This window comes from Camponotus floridanus, unplaced genomic scaffold, assembly GCF_003227725.1.
Source record: "Camponotus floridanus strain SB8 unplaced genomic scaffold, Cflo_v7.5 scaffold2, whole genome shotgun sequence".
Lineage (NCBI taxonomy): Eukaryota > Metazoa > Arthropoda > Insecta > Hymenoptera > Formicidae > Camponotus > Camponotus floridanus.
This window is the reverse complement of record NW_020229325.1, coordinates 4,237,706-4,259,079: the sequence shown is the minus strand read 5'-3', so window position 1 is coordinate 4,259,079 and position 21,374 is coordinate 4,237,706. Positions and strand designations below refer to the sequence as shown.

Sequence of the window (21,374 nt, the reverse complement as noted above, 5' to 3'; positions counted from 1 at the left end):
AGATATATGAGGGGATATAATTTTGCAAGATGATGAAAAAGACAAGAATCAAGAGAAAAATTTTGTGTAAATTATTATTTTATTAATGAGAAAATTATGACACAGGAAAAGCGATTAAAATCTAATTTGTGAATTTATTTTAAAATTATACGTTAAAGTGTATCTTAATATACTATATGTTAATATTATATATAATTATACAAAAAAAAGAAATGTAAAAGCAGCTTTTTATTTCAGATATTTTATCTGTCGGAAATAATGGGATCAATAACAATGATAATTTGAATTTATGCAGAATTTGTAATATGCGTAAAACTGTCGCATCATTTTTGAGAATTTATAAATAATTAAGAATTCTAGCTTTATTTTCAATTTAATTATTTTCTCTATAATTTTTGATATTTTAAACAATTCTGGCTATGAAATTTAAAAAAGTGTCTCATTGCAAAGAGATTGCAATAAACTGAGATACCAAGTTTATATAGCTAACTATCCTGTGAGATTTTTTTTATCATTTTTTGTCAGAATTTAAAAAATTGATAATTTCGAATGAAACAGGAATTATATAGAAAGAGTTCAATATAGTTTAAAAGCAAAAAAAAAGACTAAAATAAAATAGTCACGAGTAAATGCATACATGTATTCAGTTATCATTATTTTTTACTTTTAGGGAATTTTTAGAATTTTTTAAAAATTTAAATAAAATTATAAAGTTTTAAAAATTTGATTAAAAATAAAAAGAAAAATCGCAGGAAGAAAGATGCTGTTTGAATTTGGCAATTTATCCTGAAGCATTTTAGTTTTTTTATTTGATAGTTAAACTATCAAAAACTATAGAAATATTGAAAATATCAAATCAGAATTTTTAATTATTTATTAAATGATATATTCCCCCTCCACGGACACAGATAAATTTCGATATTATTTTTTAAACATTATAATTGAAATTTAACCGTTCAGCTATTTTAAAAGTTATAAAGAAAAATTGATTATAATTATTAACATTTTTATATTAAAGAAAAATTATTAGAAAATGGCTGATAATTCTGTATATAATTCCTTCTATAAACGCAACATAAATATTCTTCCGTTCATCCATCATCTACTAGCATATTGTAATTCGGGCAACTGACCTAACTCACTGGTATAAATATGATTTCATATATTCGTTTCGTAAAAGAATTCGAATTTTTTTGGCATTATATATCGATTGAAATAGATCAGAATATGAAAAGATTCGAAAGATATCTTAGCATCTTATTAATATACGAGGTATAGCAATTTTTATTAATCGGCAATTTTACTAGTATGTTATAAATTGTAATATAATATGTTATTAATTTATAACTATTATTAATTATTATTAATTTTGTGATATTAATATATAAAAAATTCTTTAATCGGAATTCAAAATAGAAACTCGTACAACTTTCCTTATTCATTGTGATTTGCTTTAGTGATATTCAGAAAATATTTATTCTCATGCACCGTCATTCTTCCTCTCTCTAAACTTTATAGATTGCGAATGTTTATCTTCAAACCTTTCTAAATGGTTTATGTATTTACACATTCGACATTTTCCTTGCTTTTATCTACGGATTATTTGACCGAATAAAATTGGTTTTATAGATTTATATGTGCTAATTGAATTTTCTGCGTTTGAGCGAAACAGTGATATACAAAACATTCCGCAATAATGCATCAATAGATTTGATTTATAAATCATTTTTTTAAATTATTTATATCTATTTATTTTATTTTAAATTAAATATTACAGCTAATATATTTTTAAGGCAATAAAAGAATTATTAAAACCTATTTTGCTTTTATCTATTTTTTTATTATGTTGGTTGTATAATTAAGCATGTTTTTGTTTGCGAATGGGAAATGATTGCAAATACCGAATTGCGAATAGATGAATAAGAAATTATAAAATTTGGATCTTTTATTGTGTACATATAGCACGAGTCATTAATTTTTATATAAATTTGATATTTTTTTTAGAAATATTGCAATAATTTTCAGTTGTTAGAAATGTTTCTCAGAAATATTGATTTGTTTTCGTATGTTATCTATCCGAACAGTACATACATATTATATATGTAGTTAAAATACTCTGTAACACATATATGTGCAAATAGTAACGTGGGTGATTTCACGAATATAAATTAAATGCCGGGAAATCTAAAGTGATCCCGGACAAAGTGAGGATATACAGAATAAATGACTGCTCGACCTTTGTAAAGTTGTATCAGTACAAAGGTAATATCATTATATTCACGCATGAAACTGGCAATTAAAGGAATGTTTCGTTTTGTGGTATCGATTTTTTTCTGTTTTTGTTCCTCGTCTATTTATATCCGTGAATCTACGAGATTGTATCTTTTTGTATCTGGAAAAAATATAATACTTTATTAATTTTATTTATATCACATATAATTAAAAATATAATTTTTATAGATAAAATAGATAACATTTATTTAAATTTAAATACAACTTATTTGTCTAAATTAGTCTCTTTATTGATACTAAAAAATAACCGGGGAAATATCTTAATAGTCTAAAATATTTGACATATAATGGGAAATTAGACCTTAAAATGCGCCGTTAAACGAAAATGTCACGCTAATCCAAGGTAGCGACGCATCCCATGCGTTCAGGAAATTATCTTGGTACGCTGACCCAGTGCGGTGTGTATGCCGCTAGATCGAAATAACTCTCTGGCCAGCTTCCTAGAACCACCGAAATTCTACTTGCTCAGCCACGCGTCTGCACTGTCTCCATTAACATAGCTAGACCAGAAGAAAACCGGAAACAGCTTGCGAGCTTTGCGAGTTTCACCGATCATTTCGAAGACCGCTGGAAGATTAAGAAAGATATATGTAAAAGCGAAATATTTTATTCAAGTTAAATTATTATAAATTAATTAAAATAATTAAATAATTAAATTATTAAATTCAATTCACTTTTAGAAGTTTTAAATGATTATTAAAAATTCTTTTAATATCGTTTTATTATAGTTTTTAATTGAGAGAATATCACATGCATCAGATATTAACTGAAGAGAAGAATTCGAAGAGAATACAAAGAGATATAATAATATTATATATAATATTATAAAGTTAATTGGAAAATGGTACATTATGTCGTTTCATCTTAGCAAACAACAAGAAGTATCTCTGTTCGCTAGTGAAAGGCGCGTCTTCGCGGAAGATCGTGCGTTCTCGTTCCGCAGCGTTTACAGCTAACGATAATTTTATTGGATTATCGCATCGTTGCACTTAACCCGTCCAATTCCGCCAATTGACTCGACACACCCACGCTCTTCCCGCCCGGGGCCCGCGAGTAGACTGTTTATGTCGTTGCGATACTTTATCCGCATTCCAAATTATGCTGGATGCGCACTATACGTAACGCATCTCGTCAACGTAATATCAAACATTCGTACGCGAATTTCAAGTGAAGAGAAATATACAGAATATACGACATTAGAATGTCACGGACATTTAAAACTTATAGAAGAATATTTGACTTAACTTAGTGATGTTACGTATAGTGTATGTGTTTTTTTCTTTCTCTTCTTTGAATTCGAATTTTTCCAAAATTCGCAAATTGGCACGTGGAAAATTTGCGAGAAAATACCGGATAAGAGAACTTTTTGTCAAAATATTTTAAGTCATGTTTTGTCTGTTTTTTTTTTAAATAATCTAATAATTTAAATTCACGATTTTTTTTTATAATACATTATGAGGCAAAAATTATCGATATTTATTAACTTGATTGTTCCTTAATAATATCATAAAGAAAAATTTAAATTTTTTAAAATTTCTTCTTGAGAAAAATAGGTTTTTTGACTCATATTTTTTATATCGAGAGCTATGTGAGAGTGTTCATGTACCCAGTGGTACTAAACGGAAGCGGTCGGTCGTGGGAAAAAGAGGGTCCCGCGGTAGATTGAAGGTCAGCGATGACAACGACGTCGCGTGCAAGATTAGCGTATTGGATTATACGTTATGTTACGTATAGACAATCGTATGTTACGTACATGAGAATGCAACTACAAATGCACTTAGTGCTGTTGAAAATTTCGAGAAGTCTGGATGTGCATACATTCTATAAAATAAAAATTATTGCATACGCAGTTTATATAATTGAAATATTTAAATATATAAAATTGAAATTCATTATAACAATTTATTTTATTATAGTTTGTCCTTTCGTGAAGTTCACAGATTAATTCTATGTAAAATAATAATTGACATTTTTAGATATTTTAACAACGCAAAATTAATTTTATAATCGAGTTTCTAAAAATACAAGAGTACTTTTTTCTTGCGATATGGAGTACTTGCGAAATGCGGGCATAACAGATTCGCCTCTTCTAATGATGATGCATATATCGATGACATCGTTGACAATTGGCCAAATAGTCAGTTGTCATAAGTCGACCGAATTCAGACAATTGGCTCAATCTCGTTGCGGGTTCTATTGTCGCGAACGTGATCGGAATGGACCTCTTACAAAATGTTGCCGTAATTTTTTGTAAAAGCCATAATTTTACCGATCGCATTTTTCGCAGAAAACAAAAATAGGGTTTAAAATATTTTTATCGCAATCATATCTTAGTTATTTTTAAGACGGGTTTAATCTAATTGGCTAACTGCGTTGGCTAACCATTATCGATAATCTAATTGTAAGTGAGATACGAACAGTCAACAAGTGTTGGCCAGCGTTGTTATTGGCCAACAAATCTACGGACTTGGCCTGAAACGAAATTCTTTCTTGGCTAACTTTGTTGGAAGCCAATGTAAACGGGTCAGAAATAATTAACAACGTTAAAATGTGCTCAGATCCGAATAAATCGTTCTTCCATGAGTCATGTACATCTTAACGTGTTTGTTTTACAATAATATATCATTAAATAATATGTCATACATGTACTCATAGAAAAAATTAAATTACGTCCATCCTTTCTCTCTCTCCCAAAATTTTATTTATTCAATCCTTTTTCTCTGCAAGATTCCTTGCCATCCGTTATTTTCTCCCGAATACCAGAATCTTTTGCCAATTTGGAGCCGATGATCGTGCAAGGTGGATGACCGCGTAATAGTCAGTCGAAGAAATTTCAATGCCACGGCATCGTACACGGAACTTAACCGTCAGACTCGCAAATCGCTAACCTCCACGATGGCACTGTCATCATCGTTCCGCCTGTCGTTATAGCGATCGTAGTAAACGCGACATCACGCGAATGCGAGAGATTTTTATGCCGGTAAACGATGGATAGAGAAATCTAAATAGAAATGGAATGAGAATGGCATTATTAAGACAGTTGATGGAACCGTGAAACTTTTCGTCGATGCATTTTTTCAAAAGAATTATTCATATTGTCGTAAATTATAACAAATTTAGATTCAAGGTAAACAATTTTGTGATAGAAATAAATAATATAATTTGCAATAAATTTAAATGCATGTTGCTTTAATAATATTTTAATCTGAAACTCATCTAAGATATTTAATAGCGGAGATCGAAAATTTTTGTAAGAGAAAAAAATACAATCATAATTAAATTAAATATTGAAAGATAAAATTGAGTTGTCGTCGAAGAATTTCCGTTCAAGAAAAACGGATCTATTTTTGATAAATACGCTTTATAAGTATATAATACTGCTTATACCATATATATGTAAATCCAGAAAGACTAAATATATAACGCTTTGATCAGTAACGTGCTAATTACTGACGAGGAGCCCACGAGCTCTCAACTCGCGTGTTTAATAAATTCAAAACGAGGAGATAAACGAAGAAAGAGAATTCCGTGAATCTTGGCCATCCATCTTTCTCTCGTCGCTTTGATCGTCGCGAAATGGCTTTATCTCGCGTGGCTAGAACCGCGCAAGAGCTGATCTCGCACGCGAGTTGCAACGATGCAGTTGCACGCGTATCATTGCACTCTCGGATCAAGCGGCTCGCAGAGATACGAACAATTTAAGCCAGACGAAACGCACTCGTGTTGCTCGCCGATAAAACGTTCAGTTACGGTCGCTGACCCGGGCTTATTAATCCTTTGACGTGCCTTTGGAGGGTCCAATTTTCAGAGTTCTTCTACTTAATTTCCTTATCGCGAGTTTAACTTCATAGAGCGCATCGAGATTCTTTAATTGCAAAAATTAGAAACAATTCTGAGATAAAAATTATTTTGCTTAATATGATTTAATTAAAATTATTTAACATTTAATCGTTTATGATGCTACTGGTATTTGAAGAATATAACAGCTATCATTTAAAATATCTATCAGTATATTATAAGATTGTAAAAAATTGTAAAAAGAATGAAAATATATATATAAAAATATATATCATACTTATTACATATTTTACGACACTCTGTATTTTATGATGAATCTCTATTAGAATTAATCTCGCATATGCCGTTAAAACGTTTCAAGATAAAATCTCATTAACGAGATCATGGAGAATCGTGATATTGTCTAGTCTAGTCATCGGCGACTCATTAAATCGCCTACTCGATTTAGTCTACGTCCTGATTTCTAGAAAATCTGAGAAGATTGACCTAATCGACCACAGCAAGGGATGAAATCGGATATCTGCTGATTATGCGACGACTCATTTCCATCTCGTGTATAACGAGGAATAATGCATGTACAGAGTGTCACAAAATTGTACGAAACTTATTGAGATTATTAATAATTGTGATAAGCACACACATTAATAATCTAATAAAAAGAATTAATAAGAATTGAGTTTCGAATAATTTTGATTTGATTTTATTGAAAGGATAAAGATTTGATAAGAAAAAAATTGTATAAGATTTATCAAAAAGTAATATATTTCTGAACGTATAAGCAAATGGGATAAGTCGAGGTTTATATTTTTGGTATTTTATTCTTGTTACGAGTACTAAATATAAAAGGTAATAAAAGATAAAAAGAGATATATAATAATTAAATAATAATTAAAAAATTATTAGATTTTATATTTACGTGTTACCTTGACAATGAGTCTTTGGTCAAGTTTTGCGTCGTATACAGAGACCACCCTATAGAAATTCTGTCCGTCGTTGACGACTGCTAGATATGGCGAGCGAGATGGTGGCTTGTATTACGGTTCGCTGATACTACAGTTACGTTAATGTTCGCGACAGAAGGAAACCGAGGAGATGCGAAAGATACAGGATCAAGGAGAGACTGGATGATCATTGCGACGTCCCTTCTACGAGTTTTCACATCCGTTTAGAAGCGGATTATCTTGTTTGACGTAATTAATAAGCCTACCAGTTTCCTATCCTCCGCAGGATATGCATAAACTAGAACACGTCTGCGTGAACTAAATAAATCGCTTTTTCCCTCACAACGATGACATTCCTCTCGCCGTGCTTTAAAAAGATAAAATAAAATAATTTTCTTTTCATTTGTAAATATATATTATATTAATATTATATTCTTATATTATATTAATATTATAATATTAATATTAATATTAATATTCTTATATATTATATTAATATTCTATTATATATGTTATACGATGAATTTTTTTTTCTATTTTTTTATATTGATATCAAGCATTCTCGTAGAGGAAAAAACAAATTATCGAGTAAGATTCATGCATTATGCGAGAATTAATAAATACATAGTGATATGCGGATTCCGCTGTAATAGAGTTCAAACGTCTGTGAAATTCAGGATTTATAGATCATGCGATTCGATATGTGCATTCGAGGAATCTTTAGGATTCACGTGGATCTAATAATCAGTATTTATGCTTGTAAACTTTATCGGCGGATCTATAAATCAGAGAAGTAGCGCCGACGCGTTACTCGACGCGATGCGAATTCGCGGGACAGCAGCATCGTTAAAGTCAATTTCCAAGCTTCCGTCACCGACGCACAATGGTGTTGAAGCGAACAAAAGCCCGACTCTTTGAAGATGTATGTGTGTGTGTGTATCCGTATAAATATATCTGCATAATCTCAAATAAACTAATGAGAGAAAGTCCGTGATAAAAATCTCGGCTTGCTAATTACTTTAATTAGTTTATTACCTCAAATAGCGTTATACGAGGCAAGTCCTCTTGTACATGTCTAGTAAAGCTCCTTTAGACACCACCAGTGCAACGCTCCGCTCTATTAACGAGGAAACGAGTAACGGCATCGTTCGCTCGCGCGAGTTCCGGCTGCGATCTTCGAGAGCCGGAGGCTCGTCAGGAACTCTTCATGGAGCCCACGTTTTACTCCAACAGGAAGTCACGTCGCCGGAAATCGTGTCGCGAAGTAACGTTACCTGGTCGTGCCGGAAGCTGCGATTGGAAGAAGAAAGAGGGTGGGAAGGAAAAGAGAGATGCAACAGGACAGACGGACGGGGCGTAATTGAGGATTATTTCGTTCTAGTTCTTAATCACCTAAGTAAGCGTAAGAAGCGTCGCGTTTCTGCTCCGAGTGTTATTAATACCTACCTGTAAGAAAATTCTCCTCGACGTTGGCTGCCGGTATAATTAAGTCAAATTGACATTTAGATGAGAAATTAATTGGTAGTAAATTTATGCACGATGTTCCTGCACTCTACCGATCTTACTATTGATCGTGGATTACGTAATCTAAAATTGCAATTGACTCTTGCCATCGCAGCCATCGTTTACATTCGGCATGAAACAGCTCGAGATTGTTTGAAAAGCAAATTAAATTTTCATGTAAAATTTTACTTGAAATTATTGGCTCGTTACACACGTAATGGAAAAATCAGTTTCTATCTTCCATTAGCGTTTGCGAAGTTAAGTGTGCCAGAATTCGTTAACTTTCGACGTTTATGGGAAAAAGGTTGGCTTCATCGCCGAGGCGAACCTTATAAAGTATCCCGTGTAACGAGACTTTGCCAACATTTTCCCGCCTCAAGATAGCGAGAGATAACGAGCGCAGAACGACTTTGTTGTAATTGCTGCGTCGGATTGGATTAGATGGCAGGATAATTGGATATCGCGGGGGCCCGTCGATAATATAATGCAGTCTTTAAACTCGCGCTCTCTCGTTCCAAGCTCGCCATATGTAACTGTAAATGTCGGTTTTCACAACGACTGGATCGGTAATGAAAGTCGAGCGAGTCGGCCGGCCCTTCCTACGCGCGATGGTTTTATAGTGATCGACTATTCCTGGACGCGGGTCGTCTCGTGAATCAACTTTGTGGCTGAAAATATAGTATACCATACCAGCCCGAGCGGAAATGCGTGCATAGGTGCATAGGTGTACTCTGTCCAACGATGAAGAATGATATTCAACGATGATATTTCAACGGGTTTGAATTCTAAGAGAGGCGAGTAGGCTTATTTTACGGAATTATCCTTGACAAGCTTGCTTTACCCAACAATTTAAACCAATGATCAATGATCCATAAATTTGTATATAGCGAGAAAATTCCACATTCAAGACTTTGTCTATTTAAGAATAATATAAACTCGATTTTAAATATACAAGCTCGTAAATCTCGAAAGGTGAAAATTTTAGATTAAATTCTAGGTATTTTTTTCATAATTGATTGTCCATTCAACTGACAAGCGGGGGCGAGAGGAAAAATTGAGCGTTCACGTAATCAGATGTTGACGTCACCGCGATGATTTCATCCGTGTTTGTAATGCACGTGCCGTGAAATCGCGTTCGTGAGTAGAAACATAATCATTGCAGGAGCGGCAGTTTTAACCCTTGCCAGTGATTTCACTTCCAGACTATATCTACAACATCCTCGTTTGAATACAACTCGAACAATCTGATGTCGAGAGAAGTAGTTTCAAAAAATCGGTCTACAAGATTAAGCTTGTATTTTCTCTCTCTTTCTCTTTCTTTGTATTTCTTTCTCTCGATTGATAGAGCTTAAAGTTCACGCTTAATAATCATGATGTTCGCGATATTCGATTTCTCCACTTGATAAAAATACATGACACGACACAGCATCTGGCAGCGAAGCAAATATTCGCGTAAATGTTTCTCTACGAGCATGGCAGTCGATGATGTCATTTGCCGATCGTTTCGTATACGTAAGGCACTCAGGTTCTAGTCGTAACTATAATCGTCCGGAAAAATTGCGTCACTTCATCACCGTAAAACGTTAAATTCTCACAAGTATAAACTCTTCAATTCCGTATGCAAAATTCTTGTCGTATTTTGCGGTAAAATATTTTTATAGCTTTGTTTATAAACTATCATATAACGAATACGAATAAGGATTATTTTTTTTTTGCAAATTATCTCATAAGTTATTTTATAAAAAATAAGGAAATGAGTTTGACTCTTCTGACTTTAATCTTTATCTTTTTACGTCTGTATAAATTTTGCAGATATGAAGAATTATTTTCTGAAGATATTTTCCTTTATTCGAGAAAAGAATAGAGATGACGATTCAGAAACACTATTTCATAAACATTATTTCGTATCCATTGATGCATCGCTTTATGCATCTGTTTTATACCGTCGATTATACGTACTGATATTTCGGATACTCGAAGGAATAGATTTATCGCGAGCCGTCTGCGCTTCGTCTACATTATGCGAGCGGTGGGATTTATTTCGCTCTCGAGGCGAAGCCCGTTTCGGTCGTGCAGCACGAGGATGCTGCACCGCGTGCGAGCGCAACTGCGGGGCATGCAAATTTATCAATTTAGCGCCCCGGCATATTCAACCGCATTGCATCATTGCGCCGTAATCGCGACGGAACCGGCGGCCATCGTTGCACATCATTCGTCGTCGTACCAATTTTTCGCATCTCTTAAATTGCGTGAAAATGAATGAAACAAAACTAGGTCAATATATTTTGTCAATACATTTTGTCAATATAATTTGTCAATATAATTTGTCAATATAATTTGTCAATATATTTTGTCAACATTTTGCCAAAATAATATATTATTTTTTACATTGCTTTCTTTTTCTCTCAAATTTATGCAATAATAATTCTGCAAAATCTACTTCTGAAACGAAAAATGACTATTCGTATCCGTAATTATTTGAATGTTACTTTAATTTTTCGTTTTAATATTACCTCTATTTGCTCGAATGTTATCTTTAACAATACCTCCTTGAAATTGTCGATAGTGCAGAATGAATAATCGAGTACCTTTGAGTTTCTTGCTCTCTTTTATCAGACGGCGCCCACTTGTCATGCAAATGCAAACATGGTTACGCGTTCGCTTCCATCTGACCTTGACGCAAGGTAAAATGACTCACGCAGGTGATAAGCGCAATCGAGTTATCGCGCGGTTGTTGGAGCGTAGAATAATTGTGCGGATAAGCGGGGCTTTTAATTTTCTGATGCATTACGGAGTTCGAGTACACTTGCAGCGTGTGATTTTCTTATCACGCGTAGCTTGAGAGATATTGACTCGTCGGATCCTTATTTTACAAAAGCCAGTCTTATCGGATCGTTACGTGCACGCGATATCAAACTTGAATGTCATCTTCTCCGTGAATCATATCTTACATAACTGTATAACAATTGTTGTATATAATGATTTCATTTACTTTCGAAGCAGCTTTCGAGTCGCGAAATCCCAACTTTTCTTTTTTCTGAAGCAAATCTCTTCAGGAACAGCCTCGACATTTATTTCTCGGCGCATGTCGGTGAACAAGTCGTTGCCCTCGGCTCGTCCATTCTCGGGTTCTCACGCCCGCGTGTGCGTGATGTCACCTGTTCGCGAAAACAGGTGCCCATTGAAGCGAGAGACAAGATCGTTTCCTCCTCTCGTTTTCCTCGCTTTTTCCCGCTTTGAAAGGGAAAAAAAATCTCATCGTTGCTTCGACAGCGTCCTCTTTATTCTCGACTAATAGGCTGTTTGCAAAATTCTTTATCGTTTCTAGACTAATATGTCTAGCTCTTTCGGTATCAGAAACTATATGAATAATAAAGCCAGAGACGATCTAGTAGTTGTAGTAAAATGCGAGCTTAAGAAAAAGTTTTCAAAAGTAAAGCCTTTAAATCTGACTTTTTCAAGTCAGATTTAAATTAAACTGAAAATAAAATTACTTGGATAATTTTAAAGCACTGGTTTTAAACTTTGAAAAAAAAACGATAGGTTTTATATCAAAAATAATATTTTATAGATTGTATAAAAATATGTTTTTTTTTATAAAATAGTTTTATAAAAGTATATAAATAAAAGAATGATTTTATAAAAATATTTATTTTATAAATATTGTCATAGAAATAATTTATATTTATAGTTATATTTAATTTATAGTTATATTGAAGAAATTAATGAGATATTCTAACGATATATAAATTGCAATTTCAGGTAGTGATACTACTCTACCGATGCTACTCTACCGAGAGGACACTCCAGACATTCTTTCTATTTCGAGTACTTCTTTGAGTACTTCTTAGCGCGAACGTGAGTACATCAAATATGAATTATTTCGCATTTTATTCATATTAAAAATCAATCCCTTCCACGCTAAATTTCCCTCGATATCAACGTGAAAATTATTAGAATTAAAAATTTTGCATTGTTTGTTCTCTTAATGATAGAAATTTATTTAAAAAATATATGTAGAGAATTTTCACACCTTCGTATATTCCATAAATTACTAAATACGATTGAGAAAAAGATCTACTTGACATTATAAGAAACATAAAGTCGGTTAAAGGGTCAACTGGCCGCAAGCCCGCCTTGGAAACAGTCCGCGAGTGCAGCCTCGAAATATCCGTGACCGTGATTTGCCGAAGGAAAATCGAGTTCGTTCAGGTGTTTGGTAAAGTCGCGTAACGGGAGCGGATGGAAGCCGATTCAGCCATGAAATTCTTCACGCACGGGAGGGCTGCGGGGTTCTTTAAACCAAGCGGGGATTTGCATGGGAAAGGAGCAGGTTGAATGACTATTATCACAACTCGCAATGGTATCCATCGGCGCTCGCCACGAATGCACCTGTAGTTTAACTGCACGCGCGATGCAATCGAGCGTTTCGGTTCCGCGGAAGACTTCGGGAAATATCGCAAATTGACGGGATTGAGGGGATTAGGGGTGTATATATTCACTTCCTTTTTAGAGGCGGTTGTAAAATAAGCGCGTCGCAATTCTACGTCATTGAAATTATTAAAAGACTACTTACAAAGCAATTATTTAATTTTTTATTTTAAATTATTTTATTTATTTTTATTTATTTTATTTGTTATTTATTTTTAGTTATTTTAATTATTTATTTTAAATTATTTAATTTTTTATTTTTAATTATTTTATTATTTAATTTTTACTTATATTATAATTTTTTTTAATACAAATTTTTTTTATTCATAAATAATGTAAAAAATATTACATACATAGAAAAATAATTAAATTATTTTTAAAATATTGAAATAATTGAAATTTTCCGATATAAATATATTCCGTTATAATTCTATTACATTAAAAAGTAGAATACTTAGTGAGATTTGGGAATTTTTATCTGAAACTTCTCGATATAATTTTAAATTATAAGTTGCGGTGATCTTATCTATCTACCAGAACATTTTCTTTCCTCCGCAATGATCGGAAATGTTTTTCTGTCATGTTTCCTACTTAGTTCTTATCGAATATTCTGAGAGATACGAAGATGCTACGAGATAAATATTAAATTTCTCTTATAATTTATCGATACATGGTTAATATTCAATGAAAATAAATTTTATACAGATCTGCAAAATATTTTTATACATATGATATACATTGAATTTTGAAACTTTGTTTCAAAAGAGACATTATGTAACAGGGAATCTTAACATTAAATATCTTCAATGAAAAACATGGAGAAAGTTCTCCCGCAAAAGCAATTAGCGCTCAGAAATGGCCCAGCAATCGACACGATTACCCATCGGCAATCATGGCACTTCCCAATTTACCGCTTTTTGCGCAATCGATCCACTTTCGCGCATAGCCGTAAAAACTTGCAACCTGCTGCCCTCGATGTAACATTAACGACCGCCTACGAGTACATCGAATAGAAAATCACTATTTCAAGCGGTTAGAAATCCGAATTCGCATTTAGGAGGAGGGCTCGGAGAAACGAGAACGGCAGACCGATGCATAGTGAAAGATGCATGGCGCCTCGGGAGGACGATACGAATTGATATACGCGCGCGGCTGGAACCACAAGCGTCTAGAACGGAAGCGAACGGCTAGAACGGAGTAGAGTAGGTATAGCTATAGTCGGCCGTCTGCCTGTAACCTTTGCCTCGCTTTTGCGTCGTGCTCAGTTGCGGCCCGGCGTTCTACTCTGGCGAACCTTTCCTCCGCGTCGGATAAATACTTCTTGTGTCGCGTGACGAGAGTAATATTCATAATCGCGTTAGAAGTACCGGAGATAAACATTATTACAAGTCACCTGTGAACGTTACGTATCGTTCGACATGGTAATCTCGATTCTCCACTAGATATAAACACGACGTGCTCCGTGTCGGCAGGGGTTGATGCACCAAATTAATTTCGCACGAACGCGAATGTTGTGCCAATTGTCCGAGCTGTCATTAAATGCAATCGCAAATGTGCGATTTCGCACTTTAAACGCGCAAACGCCGACACGAGCGAAGCTCGTAGTCGTGAGATATACGAGCTTGCGACGTACGCGCGCTAATGAGTCGATGCGTGAAATCGCGCGCGTGAGAAACGCGTGACCGGGGCGCGTCTGAGCGTGAATTGAGATCGAGCTTGCGACTTGAAGCGGCACGAGAGAGATAATCGCTCCTTGAAGCTCTCATGTGTGAGTGATAAACGTCAGTTCCGTGAGATTTTAATGCATGAATGATTTGAATGATTTTGAATTTTAGTGACGTTTTCGCTTCTGATGTAAATGTTGCTCGATAATATTCTCGATCCAACATTTTCCGTAAATTTCCGAAAATATTCTTCCGCATCATTTTTGCGCGTTTTGCTTTAGTCAAAGAAATTAAGTATTTTTCTCTATCACTCTATCACTCAGAGATTTATTGCTGACATTTTCTGTTGCGTAATAAATAATAATTATGTTAAAAATACGTATATCTGTGTTCGTTAACGTTTTCCATTCATGCCTGCTTCTCCAACTCACATTTAACTTCGCGATCATCGATGCAATCTTCAATTATATTACTTATGCATCGAGTTGTACGTTTACGAGCTTAGCGTTGCTCTTAAATACTCGGCTTTATCCGATTCAATGTTCTCCAACATTTTTACGTCCGATATCGCGCGCAAGCTTTGTTGTCAAAGACGTGGCGGCGCCTAAAGATAGGAGTACGACGTCGGGTCTATGTCAGTCAGTGACTATGTAAACGCATTTAAAGCGGATCGTTTCGTTCGCGTGCGCTCTCGTTCCGATTGATCGCGGGTATTTGTGCAACGTTGTAGCGGGTGAATTCGATACAGTTACTTGCTGACGATGATGATGATTATGATGATGATGATGATGCTGATGCTGATGATGAGGATGATGATGATGATGATGATGAATGATGATGATCCGGAAGAGACTCTCGCGGCGCGACAAGGATATGCCGGTTTGACTTAAGAAGACGGTTGACTTATCGCGCTAATAATAGCGCAGACTATAGGCGCCACGACACGCGTGACTTCGTAAAATCCTTCGACCAGATATCGAATTGCGTTGGCTTAATCCTTTTAATACTCTCCAGGAACAATGCTCGCCATTGTTCGCTCTTCTCGTCGTTGTACGCTCTATGGAATCGAGCGTCTCGATTCGATATATTCTCGATTATTTAGCTCGATATTTTTGATTAAATTTCTCACAACAGTATTTTTTCCTGATTTATCAGATTATCAAGGTGTGAGAATTGCCAAGGTGTGATTGCTAAGAAGTGCAAATAATGCTGAAAATTTTTCATTTTATTTTATTTTTTTTTTTATCGAATCGGGTTGAAATTTTTATAATACAAATTTTCTTCGCTTTAATATTATAAGGATGTTTTGTACCTATTTTCAAAATATTGAGAATTTAATGAAAATTGTACAGAATGTCCTTACATATGTTTAGAATCTTCAGTACAATTTTTAAATTGATTTACTAAAGCATTCGCAAATTATAAGGATTTTAATTTGCACCGAATTAACATGTGTTCTTATGAGAAACATATAATCACGTCGATTCGAATGACAAAAACACATGGAAATAATATTCAGAATTTGTTTAAAATTTGCAAAAATGTAGTTTAGATACAGAGGAAATATTTGGTCAAATAATATGATACAAGTACTAACTGATTAAAAAGATATTAAATATAATTCAATGAAATTAGCCATGTATCTGACACAAGGCGAAATTCTCTGTCAAAAGTTAATCATTTCGATTAACAAAAAATTCGGAATATTTCAGTGAAAACGCAATAAATATTAAAAAATACATCTCTGTACTGTAGCTAAGATCAAATTGTAATATTCCACGCAATTTCTCATACTCAAAATACATCAAAAGTGAATATATTCGTCAATATTGATTTTCAGCTACTTTTTGCTGGGATTATACATACAAAGTATCCTTAAAATTCTAAGAATTTATAAAGAATAAATTTGGTTAGCAGGATAACTCTTCTTTGAAATATATACTGCTCAAAACAAGAGCATGATTATTTCTCTTCAAAAATCTATTAAAGATATTCGATTCTGTAAAACTTTCTACGACATGAAATAGATACATTCATATATATAAATGTAGCTTTTAACTTTTTTCAATTGCTAGCATTTGATTCGAAGCTATCCAAATTTCTCTTCCAGTGCTCTGTTTCGAGTAGTATATTATTAACTTATAACTGTGTCTCTCTCTCAGAGCATTAATCAACCGGTTTACCGTCATGCTCTTATTACCGCGAACGGTATACTTTTTCTATCCGCCTCCGACAACCCTCGATTGATCTCTTTTGTGTCGCTTCGTATTTTTCTTGCCGTCGTGTCGCGCGGTTAATGACTCCCGGCTTCCTCCTGGCTGTATCATAACTGAATTTCCGTATCCATGTTTGCCCTCGCGATCAGGTGAAGGAAAAAGGGACGATGCTGTCGTACATGCTGCCAACGGAAGACAAGCCACCACCCAGCAGCCAGCAGAACAATTATCGCGCGACCAGCAAGCTGCAGAAGAGCCCTATCGTGAGCTCGTCGCCCAGGAAGTGCGTGGACGCGACTAGAACGATGATCGTCTCCACCAGGATCGAGGATACGTCCGGCGATCCTATCGTCCGGCACAATTCTCCTCATCCGCCTTCTCGACCGATCGAGAGCCCCAAGCACAACGGCACCGCCGCCATCAACACCGCGAGGAAGTCGACCCTGCACAACGCCAACAGAGTCACCAAGGACGACAGCCTCTACAGCATCGACAGCGACGCCAGTACCGCCGGCAGCGAACGCAAGAACAAGATCCTGAACGGTGCAAAACACGCCAGCTTGAAGAGGTAAGTTGCTTTTTATTAAAAATATGTGAGAATCTGCATTGATTAAATTTCAGATATCCTGTGAACCAATCTGAAATTACTCAAAAATTATTCTGAGCTTTGAATTTGAGATTTGACATTTAATTGAATATATTTCGCGATGTTATCAAAAAAATATTAGGATTTTAATTTTTCATTAGAATTGTTATCACGTTGAATTCCGATCGAATCTGGTCAGAACCGAGACATTGTTCTCGTTTCTCACTGGAGCATTTGAGAAAACGTAAGATTAAATCGCGCGCTCTCTCGGAGCAGATTCTCGATGAATATGCGCCCCGGTTCTACTCTGTCGACGAAAACCCGTAATTATCCGCCTCGCGAATGCAAGCGCACGAGTTTGTCGAGTTTTACATGGCGTGTAAACGTCTGTTTGCGGAAAGAAAAGAGAAAGAAAGAGAGAGAGAGAGAAAGAGAGACCGTCATCATGTATTGGTTCTATAAGCTGACTTTCGCAACCCATACGAGACTTTTACGACATTTGTACGTGGGATAGGTCAGGGTCAACCTCGCGGGGACTTCGACGGTGCGTCGTAATGCACCGAGTGAAGTTTCGTTCCTACGACGTCCCGGGATTGTCTCTCGAGTGCACTTAATAATCCTGACAAGAGACACGGAATAGCGCGAGATGACCAACTGCGAAGTGACCAACTAACATGGAGTAGGAAGAGACTTGTTCTTGTCGAGTCTAAAATGTTAACTTTGATCTTTTGACATTCTTCGTTACATTTGGGACAAAATAATTATGACCATTGAAAGCCGTAGCTAAGAAAGTTAAGGGTGCGCTTAAAAAAATGAGCAATTTTTTATCAAGCTGTCATATAGAAAAATGAAATTTCTCGCTGTATTGATTTGAAAAGTGGATTTCAACACACAGGCTTTTATCGTCAGGATGCTAATTACTCAGCTGCGCACATATTCGTTTAGCGCACTTAAAATTATCGCGAATTTATTAGTTTCACGGTCACGTTTATAATTACCGTGTCTCTGATTATTTTATGATATAGCCATTCTTATACATTGTTGTATCATTCTTGTGTACGCATATGTGAGAAAATTACAAGTATTTCTGAGGGTAATAAAATGAAAGAAAAATTTTGTTTAACACATTTTCTGAATATTTCTTGATGAATAAATTATAGGACAAGACATACCTAAAGCGCAAATTATAGTATCGAAAATGATACAATATATTGATAATATTTTTTTAATGCGCTTTTGACAAAGAACATTTATGCCAACTTCGTAATAATACTGGCAACGACATTCGAATCATTCTAAAAAGGAGCTGTATGACCTGATCCATTGCCAAAACGCTGTTGCGTACATAGAAAACATCGTTGCGCATTTAGCGTCTATTTTTGCAAATGTATCAGCATATAAATGTTCTTGTGCACGTGCATCTAGATTTTTCTTACTTAACTCTTTGAGACCGTGTATTTTATTCTTAACGGATATTTTTCTAAAATTTATTTTTAATTTATTTTAACTATTTTTAACAGAAATTTAAATGATATTTAAATTTTACGGAGTAGCAATTATATAAAATATAATAAAACTTTATTGTATAATTTTTCTTTCTAATTTATAAAATGCTATTTTTATTTGTGACGCTTATATTAAGATAGTTAATATTAAAAATTGTGTATTATATATTATTATAAAATCACAAGAAGCAAAAATTAATATTTTCATTCTGATTTTTTCACTAAGAGAGGTACTAAGAGAAGTTATTAGAACAAAAATTTACTAATTTCTACTTTAAATGCACACATTATAGAGATGATTTCGTACATTTATTAATTTATTGTTTCATTAATATTATATAGTAAGTATTAGGCCTTGTATATATATAGTAAATATTAGTAAATCTATGAAAAGATTAAATAATAGTCGTTGACGCGAATGTCAAAGCGTAAAGAGATTGAAATGAAAGTGTTTTCTATAGCAAACGAGAACCGTGGGATTCCGTAATCGATTCCAGCAAAACCCAGACTATATCTCTCGCTAATCGACTGACGCCTCGGCTCACTGCGTTCGATACTTTACAAGCCATGAGAGTAAAATTATCACAGTCCGGCGCAGCAATTCTCCTGAGATTGAGCAAAAATAGACATTCTAAAAAAGTTTTTCTTTGACTATAATACAGGAATCTCATTGTTATTCTATTTACCATTCTTGAATTCATCATTTTAATTTAAATTCTTGAATTGGTTACAAATAGTTTTATTTTCAAGAAAGATACAATTAATTCGAAATAAATGCATTTGCGTGAAAAATTAAGATTCTTATCATAGTAATAATTTTTAATTTTTAATGAGTTATTATTTCAAATGCACTTTACACTTTTACTATTTACAGAAATCTAGCAGTTATGAAGATATTTGGATTAATGTTAAATTCGAAATTCGAAATTAGATCAGTTAAGAAATATGCTGTAAGAGAAAAAAATGTCGAGATTGTCTTAGATTAGAAATTGATCGGTATTACTCTAGAGAAAAGTGAAGTGAAAAATAAGAGGTGTTGCTTTTACGATAAAAGAGACGATACTTCCGTTCTAACGGCCTTCATGGATCAGAGGAAATTCGGAGGTCAGATCGATGGGAGGCTGCCAGCCGGATGACCTCGACCCCGACCCACCTCAATTCTCCATCTAGTTCAGGTGTTACGCCGGACCTTTTCCAGTTTCAGGAAGATTATAATAATATTATACCAAAATGCTATCTACATGATACTTGTTAAAAATTTTCGTGGGATTTTAAATTCAATCGCGTTAAAAAAATTACTTTTTTATTCTAATAAAATTTATACTTAATTGGATAATTTCTATCTTAACTTTGTTCTTTTTTCTCCATCAAGAAACTTAACATTATCAAGGATTTTGAAACAAAATAAAACCGTAAAAAGATCAAATGATAAAATAAGAGATTTAAAAAAATGTTGTCATATGCTAATGATCGTGAAAATATTTAATATAGTCTTCACTATCATTTTTTGATACAAAAATGAAAATATTATGCAAGTGAAAAATATCTGTCTACGAAAGCTGTTCAATTTTTTCAGTACATTTGCAAATCTAACACTTGAAACTTAAGTAGCTCTGTGTTTTTCCTTCGTGAATAAAAAATATTAGAAATTGCATATAATAAAAAGCTGATTTTAGAAAGTTGCATAAAAGAATCTTCAAAATTTTTTCTTTATTGGAGTTTTGAACAAAAATATCCTGGAAGATCAGGAAATTTTTTTACAAGATTTGAATAGTTATCCTAATATTTTCTTAAATATTAGTTTAAGATATAAAAAAAGTTTTTTTATACTGAATTAATTTAAAATATTTTGATAAAATATTTTGTTCCGTTGCTAAAGACTTTTTTTAATATTAAAGCAAAATATTATTTTATTTATATTCTATCTGCGTATATTATCCAAAATTACTTGTCTTATATTAGATTTGTTATTAATGGCCACTTTGTACAATAGTTTATTGCATATATCGATTTATTCTAAATGCAGAAGATGCGTAAAGAAAGTACAGAGATCTATATATACTGCAGGCTCTGTCATTTCACCCATGTGACTTTGACATATTCTAGTTGAGGGACATGGCCACACGGGGCAGCACCTTACTGCAATTTATTTTAACGCAGCAATCCAGCATTCGATAGTGTATGCAGTTGGCAATATATTTCTCGAATTTTTATTAAAAATGCATTCCTCTAAATTTTTTTAAATATAAAATGATGTCTCGATATGATTAATGTTCTCAGTGACAAAGAAAAATAAATTATAATCTAGATACATACTTAAGGAGTAAACAGACTTTATTTTATCTTAATATTGCCACAGCATTGCATTCGATAAGCAAAACAAAAAGAAGACCAACTATTTCTTATGCTGTCTTCAATGCGATAAATCGAGCGATACG

General features: G+C 33.9%; 1 protein-coding gene across 3 annotated transcripts in view; it reads left to right on the top strand.

Moving 5' to 3' along the window:
• LOC105255617 overlaps positions 1–21,374 on the top strand; it is a 66,301-nt gene that overhangs the window by 13,064 nt on the left and 31,863 nt on the right. Inside the window, exons 2-3 of one of the 3 annotated variants that reach the window (XM_025408182.1) lie at positions 12,297–12,392; positions 16,995–17,413. In XM_025408182.1, coding sequence (XP_025263967.1) covers positions 17,013–17,413 — 401 coding nt within the window. In that variant the 5' untranslated portion in view covers positions 12,297–12,392; positions 16,995–17,012. Of the gene's footprint in view, positions 1–12,296; positions 12,393–14,368; positions 14,387–16,994; positions 17,414–21,374 lie in introns of those variants that run through there. The other 2 variants (XM_011265016.3, XM_025408183.1) reach the window with 2 other exon arrangements.